At 50.1% G+C, this 18,133-nt stretch overlaps 2 protein-coding genes across 10 annotated transcripts in view; one reads left to right on the top strand and one right to left on the bottom strand.

The window, feature by feature from the left end:
- LOC140898396 (uncharacterized) overlaps positions 1-18,133 on the bottom strand; it is a 305,360-nt gene that overhangs the window by 253,974 nt on the left and 33,253 nt on the right. The gene's annotated exons all lie outside the window — the stretch shown is intronic.
- Positions 5,830-17,819, top strand: LOC140898392 (uncharacterized). 9 transcript variants are annotated; one of them, XM_078848852.1, is made up of 5 exons: positions 5,830-6,060; positions 12,057-12,144; positions 13,578-13,704; positions 14,313-14,426; positions 14,755-17,819. In XM_078848852.1, exons 2-5 carry the CDS (start codon positions 12,121-12,123, stop codon positions 16,692-16,694), a joined length of 2,205 nt encoding a protein of 734 aa, XP_078704978.1. In that variant the 5' UTR covers positions 5,830-6,060; positions 12,057-12,120; the 3' UTR covers positions 16,695-17,819. The 9 variants fall into 9 exon arrangements, with proteins under 9 accessions (XP_078704978.1, XP_073168286.1, XP_078704977.1 ...); XM_073312185.2 differs by having other exon boundaries at positions 5,831-6,060; positions 14,752-17,819; XM_073312182.2 differs by lacking the exon at positions 5,830-6,060 and adding an exon at positions 6,561-6,768 and having other exon boundaries at positions 14,752-17,819.

The raw sequence follows: 18,133 nt of genomic DNA, 5'->3' as shown, positions 1-18,133 counted from the left end.
TGTCCGGAGTGGAACTCGGGTAAATATTTTCAACCCCGATGGAGTTTTTATCGCATATTGGAGGAGGGCATGGGGGGTTCCGCGAAATACACTACAAGAATTTAAACCCTGATCAGATTAAACTCTGTGTTCTAATCTGTAATGGACTGAGACTAATAAAGAAATAACACCGCCTTCATTCTGGGGTTTACAAACACTCGCCCTGAGGTTTAATGCTGTAGAACACATTTCCCAATCACAGAGGTACTTTATTTGTGTCCAAATTTAAAATAGAAATGTCACACTCCTAGCAAATGGTGACAGGAATGCCCCCGTCTGTCATAACGCGCTGCCCCTGGACCAGACCATGAGGAAAGGGAGAGGTAGCATTACTGTGATAGGGGAACCCCCATCATCGTGCTCTGTTACCCCTGGGCCAGGAGATGGGGAAAGGTAGAGGATGGGGAAAGGTGACAGGTAGCAAGTTGCGATGGGAGTGCTCCCTCTGGACGGCAGGATGGGGAAAGGCAAAGGCAGCAAATTGTTTCATGGCAGTAAAAGGGAGAATAGAGATGTCAGTAGCAACTACAGGTCACAAATTGTGCAGGCAGCAGTTCGTAGCGTTGAACTAACAACTTAAAATGCCTGGTTCCAAAATTTTAAGTAACATTTAACTTTTAAACGCCTGAACAGCAAATGTAACTTTTCTTGTCTGCAGAGTAAACACTGGCATTTTTGTCTGTTTGAATAATCAAAGTGGTGCTTTCCGTGCCTTCTTGGCTGCAAAGATTTGAACTGCTTCCTGCTGGAACTTCCACCGTCTGGGCCAGCTCATGCTCTGTTGAGATGGTTGCAAGGCCGACCAGCCTCTCCTGTGTTATTGTGGAGCACAGATGAGTTTTTATTAACTGCAGCTTGGAGAAGCTGCGTTCTCCACTGGCAACTGCTACAGGAAGTGTTAGAAGTATGCACAGAGCAACAAAAGCATTTGGAAAGAGGTGGGTCATCTTCTTTGTGCACATATATTCCAGGACAGCCTTTGGAGTTGATCCTGCTGAAATGTATCTTGAAAGGGCTTTCAGTTCATCACCTAAATCACTCGCATCAATATCGCGCATGTCATCATGTGTCAACACTGTCTCTAGTGCCCTGTATTGCTGGTGTAGGTCTTCTTCAGGGACAGTGAGGAGTTTTGGAATATCATACAACATCCCAAACATACTGCTGTGTTCCTTGAGCTGCATGAAATGTTCTTCAATTGACTGTATAGCACAATCTAGCACCTGGTTAAAGAATTCAACTTTGAATTGTTGTTTGGGGTCTCTGATGGGATTATCCCGTGCCTCGTCATCAAAATGTCTTCTTCTGCGGTGACTCTTGTATCCTTGAATGGGTGGGAAAATAGCTTCAGTGTCAAGTTCCTCTAACAACTTCTCTGCACTTTTCAAACATTTTGAAATCCCTCATCTGAGCAATAAAACTGTAGGTATGACTTTGTTTTGTCCAGTTGTTCCATTGCTCCAGATATGTCAAGGTCAACACCTTGGAGTCTCTTGCTTACAACATTTATTTCACACATTATGTCATGCCACAACACTAAGCTACACAGAAATTTGAAGTTATGTATGTTTCTGGTGATTCCATTTCCCTCTGCCACTGTTCTCCCACAAACAGTTCCTGTCACAGCATTATCCTCCATAATAGCAACTATGGCATCATCTATCTTCCCAATTTGGTGTTTGATAGGCTTTATCGCCTCCACTCAACTTTCCTATTGTGTGGCTGTCACGGAGTCCCTGGGTGATGCTCTGGAACTGCTCCCTACGAAGCCAGTCAGGACTCTGGGGAAGTCTCCTTTCTGGGAGCAGACTGTCTGCAGGACACACAGCTCACACAGCTTCCACCTTCCTGGATCTGACCTCAGAGCATTCAGCATCCTCTGCCACACCGTGCGCTTCCCACAGCGAGTCCGCCCAGGCAGGCTCCTGGGGAAGCCAGAGGGTCCTGCACTCCAACTCCGCAGTCAGATGTGACTCTCAGCCCGCCAGTAAAACAGAGGTTTATTAGACGACAGGAACACGGTCTAACACAGAGCTTGTAGGTGCAGAGACCAGGACCCCTCAGCCGGGTCCATTTTGGGGGGCAGTGAGCCAGACAACCACGTCTGTACTTCACTCCATGTCCCCAGCCAGCCTCAAAACTGAAACTCCCTCCAGCCCCTCCTCTTCTGGGCTTTGTCCATTTCCCGGGCCAGGAGGTCACCTGATTCCTTTGTTCTCCAACCCTTTAGTTCTCACCTTGCAGGGGGGAAGGGCCCAGGCCATCAGTTGCCAGGAAACAGGGTGTTGGCCATTCTCTGTGTCCAGACCCCTGCACATACCTGCCCTCTAGGGCTCTGCAACAATCATATGCCCTTATCCCACCACCTAGATACTTAAGAACTGCCTAGGGGAAACTGAGGCACCCCCACAATATTCAGAGGAAACACTACGAACAGTCCCGCTTCGTCACAGTGGCACACAGTGGTTTCAGTATCAGAGAGGATGTTCCCAGATGTTGCTTCAAAATTTGCCATCGATGAGTTGATGCCGAGAAAAATACATAGACGCTTTGAATTACATTAAAAAATTCAGCAGCCTCACTAGAAGCTGATGCTGCATCACTGACCACCAAATTCAATGAATAAGAACTGCATGGGACAAAAAAAGCTCGAGGGTTTAACTCTCGGATCCGTGTCTGCACTCCTCTGTTCTTTCCTCTCATGTTGGCACCATTATCGTAGCCCTGACCTCTCATGTCAGCTATCGCAATTCCCATATCTTCCAGCTTTTTAAGAAGCACATCTGTCATACCAGCTCCTGTGGTATCATCAATGTCAATAAATTCTAGAAAATGCTCTCTGACAGTCACCATTGCAGGGACATTTTCACTAGGTTCTGTTGTTGTTACAAAACGCACCATTAAAGTCATTTGTTCTGTATGGCTGATGTCAGGTGTGCAGTCCAGAATAACAGGGTAATATCTTGCTGACTTCAGATCTGCCACCATCTTCTGTTTGACTTTTGTTGCCAGTAACTGTATGATCTCATGTTGAATTGTTTTTCCAAGGTAGTGGTGTGTACACGTTTCTTGGGTGGTGACACTTCTTAGCTGCTTCTGGAATACAGCATCAAACTCAGCCATCAGCTCCACAATTTTAAGATCAGTTAAGGTTAATTTCCATTGTTTGGCACATACAGCTGATCTGAAGTGCCACGCAGTGCTAGGTTTTGGGTAGCAAGCATTCTCACAATGGCAATGAGCCTTTTCACAACATTTTGCCAGTAAAGAGACTCTGATGCAATCTTCTCTTGATGCTGATCATCTATGGTGGCCTTTAACCTTTAGTCTCATCTCATGCTCTTTCCACCTATGGAATGCTCTCTGGTGATTTGCTGCCTTCTCATGGCATGCCAGATTTCTAGCCAGATTTTTCCAGTCCTTTGTTTCTGCAGAACCCAATGTGGCTGGAACATTAGACGGAAAGAGTTTGCAACAAAACCAGTATGCAGCATTCTGGGTTTTTGAGTACATAAGCCATGGCCTCTCCACTTTGTCACCATTGGGGATTTCACACCAGTAAAGTGTTGGATGGAAACTTCTCTTTTCATTGTCTTTGGGGAACATGAAGTTTTTCACTTGTTGAGGCCAATGCAGTACAAGGAGGTCCCTCGGGCTACTGCTCAAGTGGGTCCACAGTCCTGGATCATCTAGACTTAAGGAACTAAACTCAGGAGCAGCTGTTTCTTGTGCCTCCACCACACTCTTCTCTGGTCTACACTTTTCTTCAGGAATGTGCATGGTTACATCCATTTGAGATGGAGATAGGGATGCTGCAGTAGCTGCCAGGTCACCTGCACTCCGACTAACTGGAAGATCAGGCATCTCCTCACCACTCACATCCTCACTGGGGCCGGAAGGCTCACCGTGAACATTTGTGTCTGTGTATCTCAGGAGAGCTCCTTCCTGCTTAGATAGAAAAGCTTCCTTCACTTTCTTTCTTTTTCTGAGTGCTGCCCCAGAGGGGCGTTTTCTTCTTTCACTCATGACTGCTGTTCTGTGCCAGCTATAGTGGCCTTCAACACTCAGTGGAAGGGGACAAATAAGCAGGCTGGTAACAGGCCTGAGTGAGGGAAGATATCAGCGTCTTAAGGGCCAGTTAGGCCCTTAAAGAAAAGGAGTACTTGTGGCACCTTAGAGACTAACCAATTTATTTGAGCATAAGCTTTCTTGAAAGCTACAGCTCACTTCATCGGATGCATTCAGTGGAAAATACAGTGAGGAGATTTATATACACACAGAACATGAAAAAATGGGTGTTATCTTACACAATGTAAGGAGAGTGATCACTTAAGATGAGCTATTACCAGCAAGAGAGCGGGGGTCGGGGCGGGGGGGAGAAAACCTTTTGTAGTGATAATCAAGGTGGGCCATTTCCAGCGGTTAACAGGAACATCCGAGGAGCAGTGGAGGGGAGGAAATAAACATGGGGAAATAGTTTTACTTTGTGTAATGACCCATCCATTCCCAGTCTCTATTCAAGCCTACGTTAATTGTATCCAGTTTGCAAATTAATTCCAATTCAGCAGTCTCTCGTTGGAGTCTGTTTTTGAAGTCTTTTTGTTTTAATATTGCAACCTTTAGGTCTGAGATCGAGTGACCAGAGAGATTGAAGTGTTCTCTGACTGGTTTATGAATGTTATAATTCTTGACATCTGATTTGTGTCCATTTATTCTTTTACGTAGAGACTGTCCAGTTTGACCAATGTACATGGCAGAGGGGCATTGCTGGCACATGATGGCATATATCACATTGGTAGATGTGCAGGTGAACGAGCCTCTGATAGTGTGGCTGATGTGATTAGGCCCTATGATGGTGTCCCCTGAATAGATATGTGGACACAGTTGGCAATGGGCTTTGCTGCAAGGATAAGTTCCTGGGTTAGTGGTTCTGTTGTGTGGTGTGTGGTTGCTGGTGAGTATTTGCTTCAGGTTGCGGGGCTGTCTGTAGGCAAGGACTGGCCTGTCTCCCAAGAGTTGTGAGAGTGATGGGTCGTCTTTCAGGATAGGTTGTAGATCCTTGATGATGCGTTGGAGAGGTTTTGGTGACAATCGGAAAACGATGAGGGGGAAACAGGTGACAAGCCTGAGCGGGCAGAGCACCAGTCCCTGTCCCAGAGCAACAGGAGCTTCGCTGCCGACATCCAGGTGCGCAAAGGGGAGCTGCAGTCAGTGCCCACACGGGGAGCCAGCCAGGACATGGGCAGAGGGGATCCCTGAGAGGAGGCAGACACGAGAGGGGTTTAAATAGAGCCCAGGGGTGGGTTCATCCAGACCTACAGGTAACCAGAGGAACCCAGGGGCAAATCTATGACAGCTCCATGACCCGAGCGAGGGGAGGGATCCGAGCTGGAAGCCCAGGGCTGGTCGCCAGTGAGCCTGGTGTGGAGAGACGAGACCAGCTCTGACCACCTGCTCCCTGTGCCAGTCTGTTACCAGAGCGGATCACACACAGAGCGTCCCCGGCTCCGTCACCCCTGGATCCTCTGGAACAACCTGGAGTCTCCCTAGAAACCCCCCTTCTCCCCCGCCCCGGGCTCTGCACGTCTCCTTTCTGTCCCCGCAGTGATCCTGTGGCTTCGAGGCAGGAGGCCTATCTAGCGCTGGGAGAAGCTGCCCGCGCCCAGGCTGGTGGGGTCCCCAGGGGGCAGGGTCTGGGGCAGGGGCCTGCAGCGCGGTGGGTTGATCGCTAGGACCCAGGAGCGGCTGGGGGGCGGCTCTGGGGGGAGGATCGCGGGGCTCGGGCCCGGCCCCAGGAAGTGACTCGCAGCCGCTGCGGGGACTCTGGCTCCCGGCGAGATCCCCGCGCCCCGGCGGCTGGTGCCGGGAGCCCGGAGCCCGGGCTGCAGCCGGGAGAGGGGAACCTCCAGCCGGGCCCTGCCCGCTGCTCCCCGGGAGCCTCTCCCAGGGCAGAGCCCCCAGCCCGGCCAGGGCCCCTTCCCGGCCCGGCCCCTGCCCCGGGGGGCCCCGCTCGGAGGGAAGGTAAGAGAGACCCGCCCCCCCCGTCACCCCCGGGCTGCTCCCCGCGGAGCCGGCTGCGATTCCCTGCCCCGGGCCCGGGAAAGCTGCCGCAGCCCCCGGTGTGCGCGGGGCGGGGGGAGCCCGGCCGGGCCGCGCTGGGGCAACACGTGGGGGCAGCCGGGAGGGGTCTGGAGAGGGGCTTTGTGGGGTGTAGGAAAGGGGGACCGAAGGGGGGACAGGGGTGTGTGCGGGGCAGGAGGCGGGTTAAAGGCGATCCAGGGGCAGGAGGAGATGGGGGCAGTGGTTGCACTGAAGGGGGGATGGGCTGTTGCAGGGAATCAGGGTGTGGGGGGAATTATGGGGCTGAGGGGAACGAGGCTGGTCTAGGGAGAAGATGGGGGGGTCACTTGGAGGGAAAGGGGGCATGTGGGGCGGGGAGGCTGGAGGGAGAATGTGAGAGCAAGGGGAGACTGGCTGGGGGGAGAAGGAAGAGCCAGAGAGCAAGGAGGGGGTGGGGAGGGACACAAGGCAGCTCCCCGCCCCATGGAGTAGGAGAGGGGGCGGGGCTGCCCCTTCCAGCAGCCGGTGGGTGGGAGGTTTTTTCCTGAGCTGGTCACAGAAGCATTGGGGGGGTGCCTGGGCAGGGATCTAACCCCTCACCGCTCAGAAACTCCACAGCAAATATCCACAGGCAACCCCCCTCCTCCCCCCACACACGGTGCTCCCAAGGTATTATTCACTTGTTTTTTTTTCAAGAGAGAATCATGATTTTGGGGTCTGTCTCCTGGGCGTTCGGGGCTGCCCAGGGCCCTGGTCTGATTTCCATGCAGGATTCAGATCTCGGCCACACCGGAGTCAGACCGGAGTCACTGCTGGCTCTGGCAAGGGGTGAGTGCAGAGGGCCAGTGAGATCAGTCTCTGCCTGCCTGTCCCAGGGCGGTGCAGGCAGGGCCGGCTCTAGGCACCAGCCAACCAAGCATGTGCTTGGGGCCGCACTTCTCAAGGGGCCACAGTCCGGGGCGGGGCGGCACTTCTGAAGGGATGGCACTCCTTTTTTTTTTCCCCTCCCCTTTGGGGTGACAAAAAAACTAGAGCCAGCCCTGGTGCAGGGGGAGTCCAGGGAAACTCATTCATCAGGTGTTGCCACCAGAAGACTCCGGCTATTGCTAAGCCGGAGGAGGAGGCTGGTGTGTGTCTCTCTGCTCAGGATACAGCTCTGGAGTTGAGCTGCCTGGATCAGAAGCTGCCTCCTGCATTTTGACCTGGGAACCCAAATTGAGAAGCTGCTGCTTATCCAGCAGAGGAGCGACCTTTGTTAAAGCCCCCTCAGTGCCCATCTCGGGTGGGGACTTTCTCCGGTGCCTGGAACCAGCCCTGGGGCAGCTCCAGGCTCTGCTGACACCAGCCCCTGAGCCGGAGCCTGCAGGTGAGGGGAGAGACCTGGGGCAAAGTGCTGGGGTAGGTATAGTATGAGAAACTGCTCCCTGTAGGAAATTGCTACATGTAGCAGACAAGTCCTACTTTGCTAAAAACTGCTAGCTGACTTAGCTCATTTCTACAGATAACAGTTTCTCACACCCTATAGTGTGAGAAACTGCTATCTGTAGAAATCTGCTACTACTCACCTTTCCTGTCTTCTGGGACAGAGGTAGCAAATTGTTAACAGTAGCAGTTACTCATACCTAAGAACATTGTTCTTATGGGCTGACTTGTCGTAATTTGGTAAAACTTGACAGTGGCAAGGGATGGAAGCATAAAGTCGTCAGCTTCCAAACGACCCTGCCTGGTGTACAGATGTATCAAAAATAGTGAGGTCATTTAAACATCACTTGTTGTGCAGCATCACTTACTGTGCTAACAATGTAGCATCCTGATATTGATATTTCCGTGCAAGTGACCTGTGGGTAGGATTCATTGTAGTGGGACGCGGGACACATGGAGGATAATTTAAACTCTGGGCTGGTGTGATCTCTGACCGTTCATAGGCTCAGCGGGCAGGCCCAGGCAGCAATGCCCTTGTCCTGGTGCCTTGACTGAGAAAGGTTCCAATCCAAGGGAGGGTAGATTCCAGCCAGCTCCTGGGGTAATGTCTCACTGGCGATGAAAGGGCTTGTTCAGACAGAGATTTTGAAATCTGTAGGGTAAAGATGAGCCAGAGGGGTTTGTCTTCATGCAGGTGTATTTTAGTCTCTGGGGGCTGGGAAGAAAGGAGAGAGAACTATGTTGGATTTCCTGTTTCCCTTACTGAGGACCACCTATGCTCCCCTGACGTTTTTCCTGGCAGAAACAATTCCTATCTATTTGTTACAGGGTCAAAATATGGCTGCCGTCACACAGAGCCATTAGTGGTGGTGGAGGTGAGAAGGGGGCCAAAAAGTCCTTTCCCTCCCCAAACACTCCCGTGCATGTGGAAGCCGCAATGTTGCTGCTCTTGAAATACCCTGATGGCAAACGGGGGGGGGCAGAAGGCACTGCCAGCTGTCCTGAGCAGCCCAGAGGAGCCATGCACTCTGTGGAGTGTATGCTGCTACACCTATTCTGTACTGGTGAGGGCAACCCTCACTCCCCAGTGCTCCTGGAGGCCCCAGGGCTTCCCCTGGCTTCCACCAGCACAATCACCTCGCCTACCACCATTGCTCGAAGATGTATCACCTTCTCCTCTGGAGGGAGGGGGAGACCGATGACGGGTGAGATTGTTAGGGTGAAGGTGGCACCATAGTAAAAACTGAAAAATGTTTCACAACCATTTTATTAGATTTAGCTCATTTTTAAATCCTCACACAAATTAAAGTTTTCTATACAAGCTTACTGTGCAAACTCTGTTAATGAACTTCTCGAATGCACGGCATTCATTTTTGGAGGCTTCTCATGTGTCAGATACTTCCTTCCTTCAAGATATGCTCATGATCAGGCAGAAGATGACTTCTTTCAGAACACACAATTCTATTCAATGAGGAACAAGAACACGCAGCTGTAGCTCTTGTGACTGAGAGTAGGAAGAGGTGAATTCCTACTTCTTTCATCCCAGGAAACACAGCACAAAAATTGGGTTGAACCATTTGTGATGATGATGAAGTTGAAATCAAATCTTCATTTGTTCATCATGTGATATTCCACTCTTTGTTCATATTCTCTATTCTGTCCTGATCACATGGCAGCCCTGTTGCTGGGAATGCCTCACTCCATTCAACTGTTGGTGTTTTATAAGACAGGCATCTGTAAAAGCAACGTAGAGGTTGATAGAATCCAAAAGTTGTTGTTGTAGAGATGTAAGAATCAAGTCAATGTACTTTACTTTTCAGCTGGACAGTGCACTTAACATTGGCCCCCAGTTTGTAGCATGTGGTAATTCTTGCTTAAAGAGAAAGTGTGATGTGACAGCCATGTTTGTTCGCATAAACTGTGGTGTGTCTCCAGCATTCTTAACACCTCACTAAATTCTTCTCAGATTGGCTTTGGCAACGACTGGCTTATGAGGCTTTCTGCATGTCGATGCAGTCCAGAGGATTGGTGTTTTGCAGCCTTTTCACATAGTTTGTCAGCATTGGCTTTGCTAGTCAGTCTGGCAAATCAAGCTCCTCCACTTTTACTTTATAAATCCATGGAACGCTCACATCTTGAATACTGCATGCAAAGGTACAGAGAAGGTAACTAAAATGATGAGGGGTGTGGAACAGCTTCCACAGGAGGAGAGATTAAAAAGACTGGGACTTTTCAGCCTGAAAAAGAGAGGACTAAGAGGGGATATGATAGAGGTCTATAAAATCTTGACTGGTGTGGAGAAAGTGAATAAGCTCCCTCACGTAACCAAGAACAAGGGGTCACCCAATGACATTAATAGGCAGCAGGTTTAAAACAAACAAAAGGAAGGACTTCTTCACACAACACACAGTCAACCTCTGGAACTGTTTGCCGGGGTGGGGGGTGTGAAGGCCAAAACTAGAATAGGATTCAAAAGAGACCGAGATCAATTCATGGAGGATGTGTCCATCAATGGCTATTAGCCAGGATGGGCAGGGATGCAACCCCATGCTCTGAGAGCCTCTTGTTTTCCAGAAACTGGGAGTGGACGGCAGGGGATGGTCACTCAATAATTGCCTGTTCTGTTCATTCCCTGTGAAGCCTCTGGCCTTGGCCACTGTCGGAAGACCGAGTACTGGGCTAGATGGACCCTTGGTCTGACCCAGTCTGGCTGTTCTTACGTTCTTATGCAAAAATTAATTATAATATAATAAAAATGTTTAGTACAGAAACTCCCGACACCAGCCAAAATTGATCACTTGGGCCCCACAGCTCTGTCTGCTGGATACCTCCGCAGAGTAGGTGAGTTCATGTAAATACAGTCTGGTCCTGAAGCCTTCCCCCTACCCCTGGCTCATCACTCGCTGTCAGGGGAGAACTCATTCACACCTTGTTTACAAATCATCATTTTAAATGATAAGGTTGGCCAACATTGCCGAAACCAATGTGCCGACAGCTGTGTGAGGAAGCCAGTCTTTGTTCAGACTTTTCAAACCTATTATACTTTCAGGTACAAGTATTTGATCATACACTGTATGTGTATTTTAAAGTGTGTATTAATGTTTCAATTTCAATTGCAATTTCCAACCAATGACTAAATTGGCAACACTGCGGGTAACTAGTTGATCACTGCGGGGCGGGGAAAGGATGGGGTGAGGGGGGAGGGAAGTCCCTGTTTCACTGAATTAAGTCTCCTGCAGCACCTTAGTAGGTTACATCAGACAGAGAGGAGCTCCAGTGGCTAGTCACTGGGATGCCTTTAAGAACCCAGCCCTGGGAAGCCCATGCTGACAGGAGCTGTCTGTGAGAGGAGAAATAAAAAAAGACCCTCTCCCTCCCCCACACACACCCTATTTTTGGAAACACTGATGTCTCAGTCCACCGGCGTAACTCATACCCCATCTGCCCCTGCCAGGGTTTTACCCTCTATTACCTTCTGGCAGCGCCTTACCCCTGAGCTTAACCCCAGCTCCTTCCCCCCATCCCTGATTTTGCCCTTCAGGCCCTATCCTAACCCTGCTTCCAGCTGCTTGACCCTCCTGACCAATGAATTTTTTCCCCCTGCTCAGAATCTGGCCAACACCTCCCTCCTCCGATTTGCCCCCTTTCCTCCTTTTTAACCCCTGTAAAAACAGTCTGCAGAATCTTATGGGTAATAAGGGCAGGGTGAAGGGCAGTGACTTCAGCAGATGTTACTGAGCGTGCTCAGTTCAGTCAGCATGCTCAGTGCACCCTAAGTAGCAAATTCCTACAGGGAGCAGTTTCTGCTCCTCCACATGGCAGGAAAGTGACTCTGCACAAAGGGCCCCTTTCAGGGACCTGCTGGCGAGTTTGAAGTACAGGAGGGAGGGGCTCCCCGTGTGTCTGTGAGTCCCAGAGCTGCTGTCCTCATGGATAGTTCTAGGGTTCAAACCCCTGTTAGCAGTGTCAGTGGCTGATCTCCCGAAGGAGAGCAAAGGCCCACGTCAATGGAGCAGTCACCAGTTCTCCAGGGAGAGGGAAGATGATAAAAAGGGAGAGTGGAGAGACTGAAAGGAGCAGCAGGAAGAGAAGTTCCCAGATCTGCCCAGATCCATTCCCTGCATTATCCCGGGCAGACTGACTCTCCTGAGCACAAGGAGAGGAGCTGAGAGAGGAAAAGCCAGTTGCTGACTGCCTGGAATCACTGCACTGCTTGTGGAGTGGGGGGACAGGCGCTGCCTTTGGGGACAGTGTCAGAGGGAATCCCCAAAAGTGGCTTTTCTGGTTCTGCTCTTTTTCCAGCATTTGGCTCAGAGACACTGTTACAGGGAGAGTTTCAAAGTGTCCCGGTGGGTTCAGTTCTGCTGGGAGGGGGCTGGCCTGGGTGGTAATAACCTAACTGGGTTTCTTCCCAGCATGGCAAAGTCCAGAGCGTCTGACTCAAGGGAAAGAGTCTGGGGGTGGGGGGAATCGGGGTGCGAAATGGACTCAAGCCCCTTTTGAAACCTCCCCCATTGCCCCTCTCACCCTGACAGGCTGAGGAATCACGTCCAGATTTCGCTCCAGATCAACCCATCTTCCAGGAGAAAGGGAAGGAAAATGGCCATGATGGAGCCAGCTCAGGTAGGGGATTTTAAGGGAGCTGCTGGGGGGAGGAGAGGAAGGGAGAGGCAGGGAGGAAACAGGGTGTGATAAACCTGCTGTTAGGGGGCTTATTCCTTCACCCACTTACTTCCCTGGTCCTTCTCGCATGAACAGAGACCAACAATACCCGAAGTCCAAAGGTGCAAACAATTCAATGTTTATTGGGGTGAACTTCCAGCAAGCATACTTCCAGTTTCCTTCTTTAGTGTCCCCCTTCCCAGCTCTGACACCACAGAGCCTTACCTGTGTCCCTGTTCCCATTCCTGCCCTTAGCCAAACATGATTGCAGTTTCCCCACCCCCCCACCACTCACTTCCTGATTGACTACAGACTAGATAGTAAAACTTGAGTTCTGCTTAGCTATACCTTAACCAATCATTTTCCTGAAATTTAACTAACCAATCCTAACATATTGTAACATGAGTATGTAACCAATTATATCGTGCCACCTTAATTAGTTTACAACCAGCAAAATTAATTATACAGAAGACGAAACAATCTCAGAATCAGACAGAGACCATGCAAATAAACAATAGCAAAGTGGGAACTATAATGACAAAACAATAGAGAAGTGAGGATTTCACATCCCAGCTATTGATAAGTGGGTTCTTGACAGACAGGATGCTATCAAACTAAGTTTCCTTTTACATTTTCTAGGCACTTCCCTTTCTCTGGAGGTGATAGGCACTATCAGGACAGGATTGTATTCCTAACAGCCCAATAGCACCTTATTTCAATGTGACTAGGTTGAAATGTGAGGAGGTGACCGGTCGCTTCCCGGCTTATGGCTGCCTCTGCTGCTTAGCCAAAGGCCTTCGCCTAAGCACAGGGCCTCAGACTGTCACAGTAAGAGAAGGCCCTTCCACCCGCAGACAGTGATTTTGATTCTTTCTTTTATACCACTAGAACTAGCCAAGTGATAAGAATACACCTAAATTCTTAGAGTATCGGCCTTTACAGCCAGGCCTGCATATCTGCATCCTCACACCTGCTGCTTTTCTGAATAGGCCCATTGGCAGCAGGGGAACTTTCCTCATTTATGAAACAGGAAACAGGGCTTGGAACATTTTCCAGACTCCCAGTGCTGGAGCCTGACTCCACTGGCCAGAGGCTGCTGTGAAATACGAAGGGAAGCTGTCGGGATTCCTGTCCCCGGCTCAGAGCTCTGCTTCCTGTATCTGCCTGTGGCTGGCAGGCGTGTGGGAAATGAGAAGACCCTGCCCTGCTCTGTGTGCTGGGGGGACAAGGAGCTCTCACCTTCTCCCACCCCCTGAAGCCACATGGCTGCTGCAGGGTGGGAGAGGGATTCTGCTTCTCTGGCCCTCCCAGAGCTTTTTTTTCTTCCTTTCCCGTGACTAGTGGGATTGTGGCTGGAGCAGCAGGTGCTGAGTGGGGGACTCTTGTTGTTCCAGATGCCGGTGACCTTCGAGGAGGTGGCTGTGTATTTCACCCAGGGGCAGGGGGCTCTCCTGGACCCCGGTCAGAGAGCCCTCTACAGGGACGTCATGCAGGATAACTACGAGACGGTGACCTCGCTGGGTAAGCGATTCCCGTTCCCTCGGTTATTAGAAAGTGTAGGGCCTGCATTTCTGACTCTGGTTACGTTCTTCCCTGGTCAGTTAGATTGGAGGAGAATTTGTCCCATAGTCCACAGTTGCGGCGAGAGAGACTTGCATCTCTGTACCCTCTCCAATGGGACCGCAGTGTCAAAACCTAATGGACATGTGAAACCATTCCCACCCACCTCCAGCTTTCAGTGGGGCAGAACTCATGAAGTGTCCTGTCTATTATTTCTCATTCACACACAGCATCTCTGTTCATCTCCCTCCTTGGGTCTAGCTCTCGCCATGGGGAGGGCTCTGGGCTCTGCAGGTTTAGAAGGAGGCAGGGGTTTAACTCTAGAGCTGTGTGTTTGTCAGCAAGGCCCACAGAATGCACAGATCCTGCAAACTCCTAGTGAGGGAATCACAATTCCCTTCACCTCCCCAGATGTCTGCCTCTCCCAAGGGGGCTCAGTGACCATGTTCCTGTCCCCTTGGATTCCACGTTCCCCCAGCACAGCACCGGGACATGGAATGCCCTTTGTGACAGACTCTCTCTCAATCCTCCATGCACCCTGATCTGGTCTGATTTCATCCCCTGCGCAGGGTTTCCCATTCCCAAACCTGAGCTGATCGCCCAGATGGAACGAGGGGAAGAGTTGTGGGTCGCGGATCTCCAGGCCTGTGAGGAAAGAGAGATCCCGAGAGGCACCCACACAGGTGAGGACTGACACAGAAACCATGTGGTGAGTGATGGAAAAAGCTGAGAATCCCAAATGTGTGGTGTGAGTAAGCGCCCTCTGATCTTCCTCATCTCAGCCAGGGCAGGGCCGTAGTCAGCAGATATCGCTCACGCCATTCCACCCACCCTGTGAGCTGCTGGAGCTTACTTCCCAACTTTCCTTCCCTGTGAGTGTTTGGGTGGAATGTGGAGTCAAAATCCAATTGCTGATTCTTCACAACTTTAATGTGTTGGGTTTTCCCTCTGTGCTATTCCTCTTTCTCCCCAGCACGATGACTCCTGTCTGGATTGTCTCTCTCCCAGCAGGTGCTAAGAGAGTGAGTGAGAGTGAGGATGGGAATCATGAGGACGTTCCTGGGGAAGTTGATGAATCTATTATAGGTGGTGGAGGACACAAGGATCCCACAGCCCAGCAGAGAAATCCCAATGAAGAGAAACCCTATCGGTGCCTCGACTATGGGAAAGGATTCATTCTGAGCTCACACCTTGTGACACATCAGACAATCCACACTGGAGAGGAACCCCTTCAATGCTTGGACCGTGGCGAAAGCTTCAATAATTGCTCAGACCTGAATAACCATGGGAGAAGCCACACAGGCGAGAAACCCTCTCAGTGCCTCAAGTGCTGGAAAACTTTCTACTCAAAGTCAGCACTAATGAGACATCAGAGAACCCACACAGGAGAGAGACCCCATATGTGCTTAGACTGTGGGAAAAGTTTCACACAGAAATCAGGCCTTGTTACACATGGGAGAATCCACACAGGAGAGAGACCCCATAAGTGCTTAGACTGTGGGAAAAGTTTCACACAGAAATCAGGCCTTGTTACACATCAGAGAATCCACACAGGAGAGAGACCCCATAAGTGCTTAGACTGTGGGAAAAGTTTCACACAGAAAACAGGCCTTGTTACACATCAGAGAATCCACACAGGAGAGAGACCCCATAAGTGCTTAGACTGTGGGAAAAGTTTCACACAGAAAACAGGCCTTGTTACACATCAGAGAACCCACACAGGAGAGAGCCCCCATAAGTGCTTAGACTGTGGGAAAAGTTTTGCACACAAAACAGGCCTTGTTACACATCAGAGAATCCACACAGGAGAGAGACCCCATAAGTGTTTGGACTGTGGGAAAAGTTTCACGGAGAAATCAGGCCTTGTTAAACATGGGAGAATCCACACAGGAGAGAGACCCCATAAGTGCTTGGACTGTGGGAAAAGTTTCATACAGAGATCTTCCCTTGTTTCACATCAGGCAATCCACACAGGAGAGAGACCCCATAAGTGCTTGGACTGTGGGAAAAGTTTCATACAGAGATCTGCCCTTGTTTCACATCAGGCAATCCACACAGGAGAGGTTCCCTATAAGTGTTTATACTGTGGGAAAAGTTTCACATGGAGATCTGCCCTTGTTTCACATCAGAGAACGCACACAGGAGAGAAACCCCATAAGTGCTTGGACTGTGGGAAAAGTTTCATACAGAGATCTGCCCTTTTTTCACATCAGGCAACCCACACAGGAGAGAGACCTTATAAATGCCTCTACTGCGGAAATGGTTTCCTTTGGAAGTCAGACCTTATAAGACATCAGAGAATCCACACAGGCGAGAGACCCCATAAATGCTTAAACTGTGGGAAAAGTTTCACACAGAAATCAGTCCTTGTTACACATCAGAGAACCCACACAGGAGAGAGACCCCATAAGTGCTTGGACTGTGGGAAAAGTTTCAAGGATAAATCAGGCCTTGTTAAACATGGGAGAATCCACACAGGAGGGAGACCCCATAAGTGCTTAGACTGTGGGAAGAGTTTCATATGGAGGTCAGGCCTCTTTAAACATCAGAGAATCCACACAGGAGAGAGACCCCATAAGTGCTTGGACTGTGGGAAAAGTTTCACACTGAGATCAGACCTTATAAGACATCAGAGAATCCACACGGGAGAGAGACCCCATAAGTGCTTAGACTGTGGGAAAAGTTTCATATGGAGATCAGGCCTCTTTAAACATCGGAGAATCCACACAGGAGAGAGACCCCATAAGTGCTTGGACTGTGGCAAAAGTTTCACGTTGAGGTCAGACCTTATAAGACATCAGAGAATCCACACGGGAGAGAGACCCTATAAGTGCTTGGACTGTGGGAAAAATTTCACACTGAGATCACACCTCATTAAACATGGGAGAATCCATGGGAGATCACACCTCATTAAACATGAAAGAATCCACACAGCATTTAAACTTCTGTGACCCATGGCCAGAAAGGGTGAAGCAACTTGCAGGTTAATTGATCTAGATTCAGCCTTTCGAGACATGCTTCTAAGCCCTGGTCTACACTAGGACTTTAGGTCGAATTTAGCAGCATTAAGTCGATGTAAACCTGCACCTGTCCACACGATGAAGCCCTTTATTTCAACTTAAAGGGCTCTTAAAATCGATTTCCTTACTCCACCCCTGACAAGTGGATTAGCACTTAAATCGGCCTTGCCGGGTCAAATTTGGGGTACTGTGGACACAATTTGACGGTATTGGCCTCCGGGAGCTATCCCCGAGTGCTCCATTGTGACTGCTCTGGACCGCACTCGCAACTCAGATGCACGATTGTTTGCCGTTGCTCTGACGCAGGGAGGGGCGACTGACGACACGGCTTACAGGGTTGGCTTACAGGGAGCTAAAATCAACAAAGGGGGTGGCTTTACATCAAGGTGTATTTCAGGCAGGACTTCACGGAGGGTTCCAATAAGAAATGGTGCACCTAAGTTATTGTTCTTATTGGAACAAGGAGGTTAGTCTGGCCTCTGATTGATACATGGCTAGATTTACCTCGCTGCACCTTCTCTGTGAGTGACTGCAGTGTGACCTAGAGGAATGAGTCCCCTAGACGGGGGGCAGAGTTTGCAAATGAGTACAAAACAAATCTGGTCTATTGTTTTGATCCACTCCATCTATCTTTTACATCTTTGGCTGGCAGCAGATGGTGCAGAAGTACTGCATGCCATCCACATCTCATGGCTGCTCGGCAGAAGATGGTACAATAGGACTGCTAGCCATCCTCATCTCTTGCCTGCCCAGCAGAAGATGCTGCAATAGGACTGCTAGCAATCCGTATCACCTGCCTGCTCACCATAAGATGGTTCAATAGGACTGACTGCAGGACTAAAGAGAATGACCTGGTCAAGTCACTCCAAATTTAGTTCCTGCGCCCATGTCTGTCCAGGCACTACTGATCAACCTCACAGAGGCGACCAGGAGCACCTCGGACATGACGATGACGGCTACCAGTCCTATTGCACCGTCTGCTGCCACAAGGCAATGGGTTGCTGCTGCTGTGTAGCAATGCCGTACCACGTCTGCCAGCACCCAGGAGACATAGGGTGACGGTTACCTGAGCGGGCTCCATGCTTGCCATGGTATGGCGTCTGCACAGGTAACTCAGGAAAAAAGGCGCGAAATGATTGTCTGCCCTTGCTTTCACGGGGGGAGGGAGGGAATGGGGGCCTGACGATATGTACCCAGAACCACCCGCGACAATGTTTTAGCCCCATCAGGCATTGGGATCTCAACCCAGAATTCCAATGGGCAGCGGAGACTGCGGGAACTGTGGGATAGCTACCCACAGTGCAACACTCCAGAAGTCAACTCTAGCCTCGGTACTGTGGAAGCGCTCCGCCGAGTTAATGCACTTAGAG

The sequence above is a fragment of the Lepidochelys kempii genome, chromosome 14 (genome assembly GCF_965140285.1).
Source record: "Lepidochelys kempii isolate rLepKem1 chromosome 14, rLepKem1.hap1, whole genome shotgun sequence".
NCBI classification, from domain to species: domain Eukaryota; kingdom Metazoa; phylum Chordata; order Testudines; family Cheloniidae; genus Lepidochelys; species Lepidochelys kempii.
Note: the sequence above shows the minus strand (reverse complement) of the source record. Positions and strands in the feature narration are given on the sequence as shown.

Bases quoted from the DNA above. Each gene is read 5' to 3' on its own strand.
- LOC140898392 (XM_073312185.2), top strand. From the start codon at position 12,121: ATGGCCATGATGGAGCCAGCTCAG. The intron at 13,705-14,312 runs GTAAGCGATTCC...TCCCCTGCGCAG, and splicing joins CGAGACGGTGACCTCGCTGG to GGTTTCCCATTCCCAAACCT. The intron at 14,427-14,751 runs GTGAGGACTGAC...TCTCTCTCCCAG, and splicing joins CCCGAGAGGCACCCACACAG to CAGGTGCTAAGAGAGTGAGT.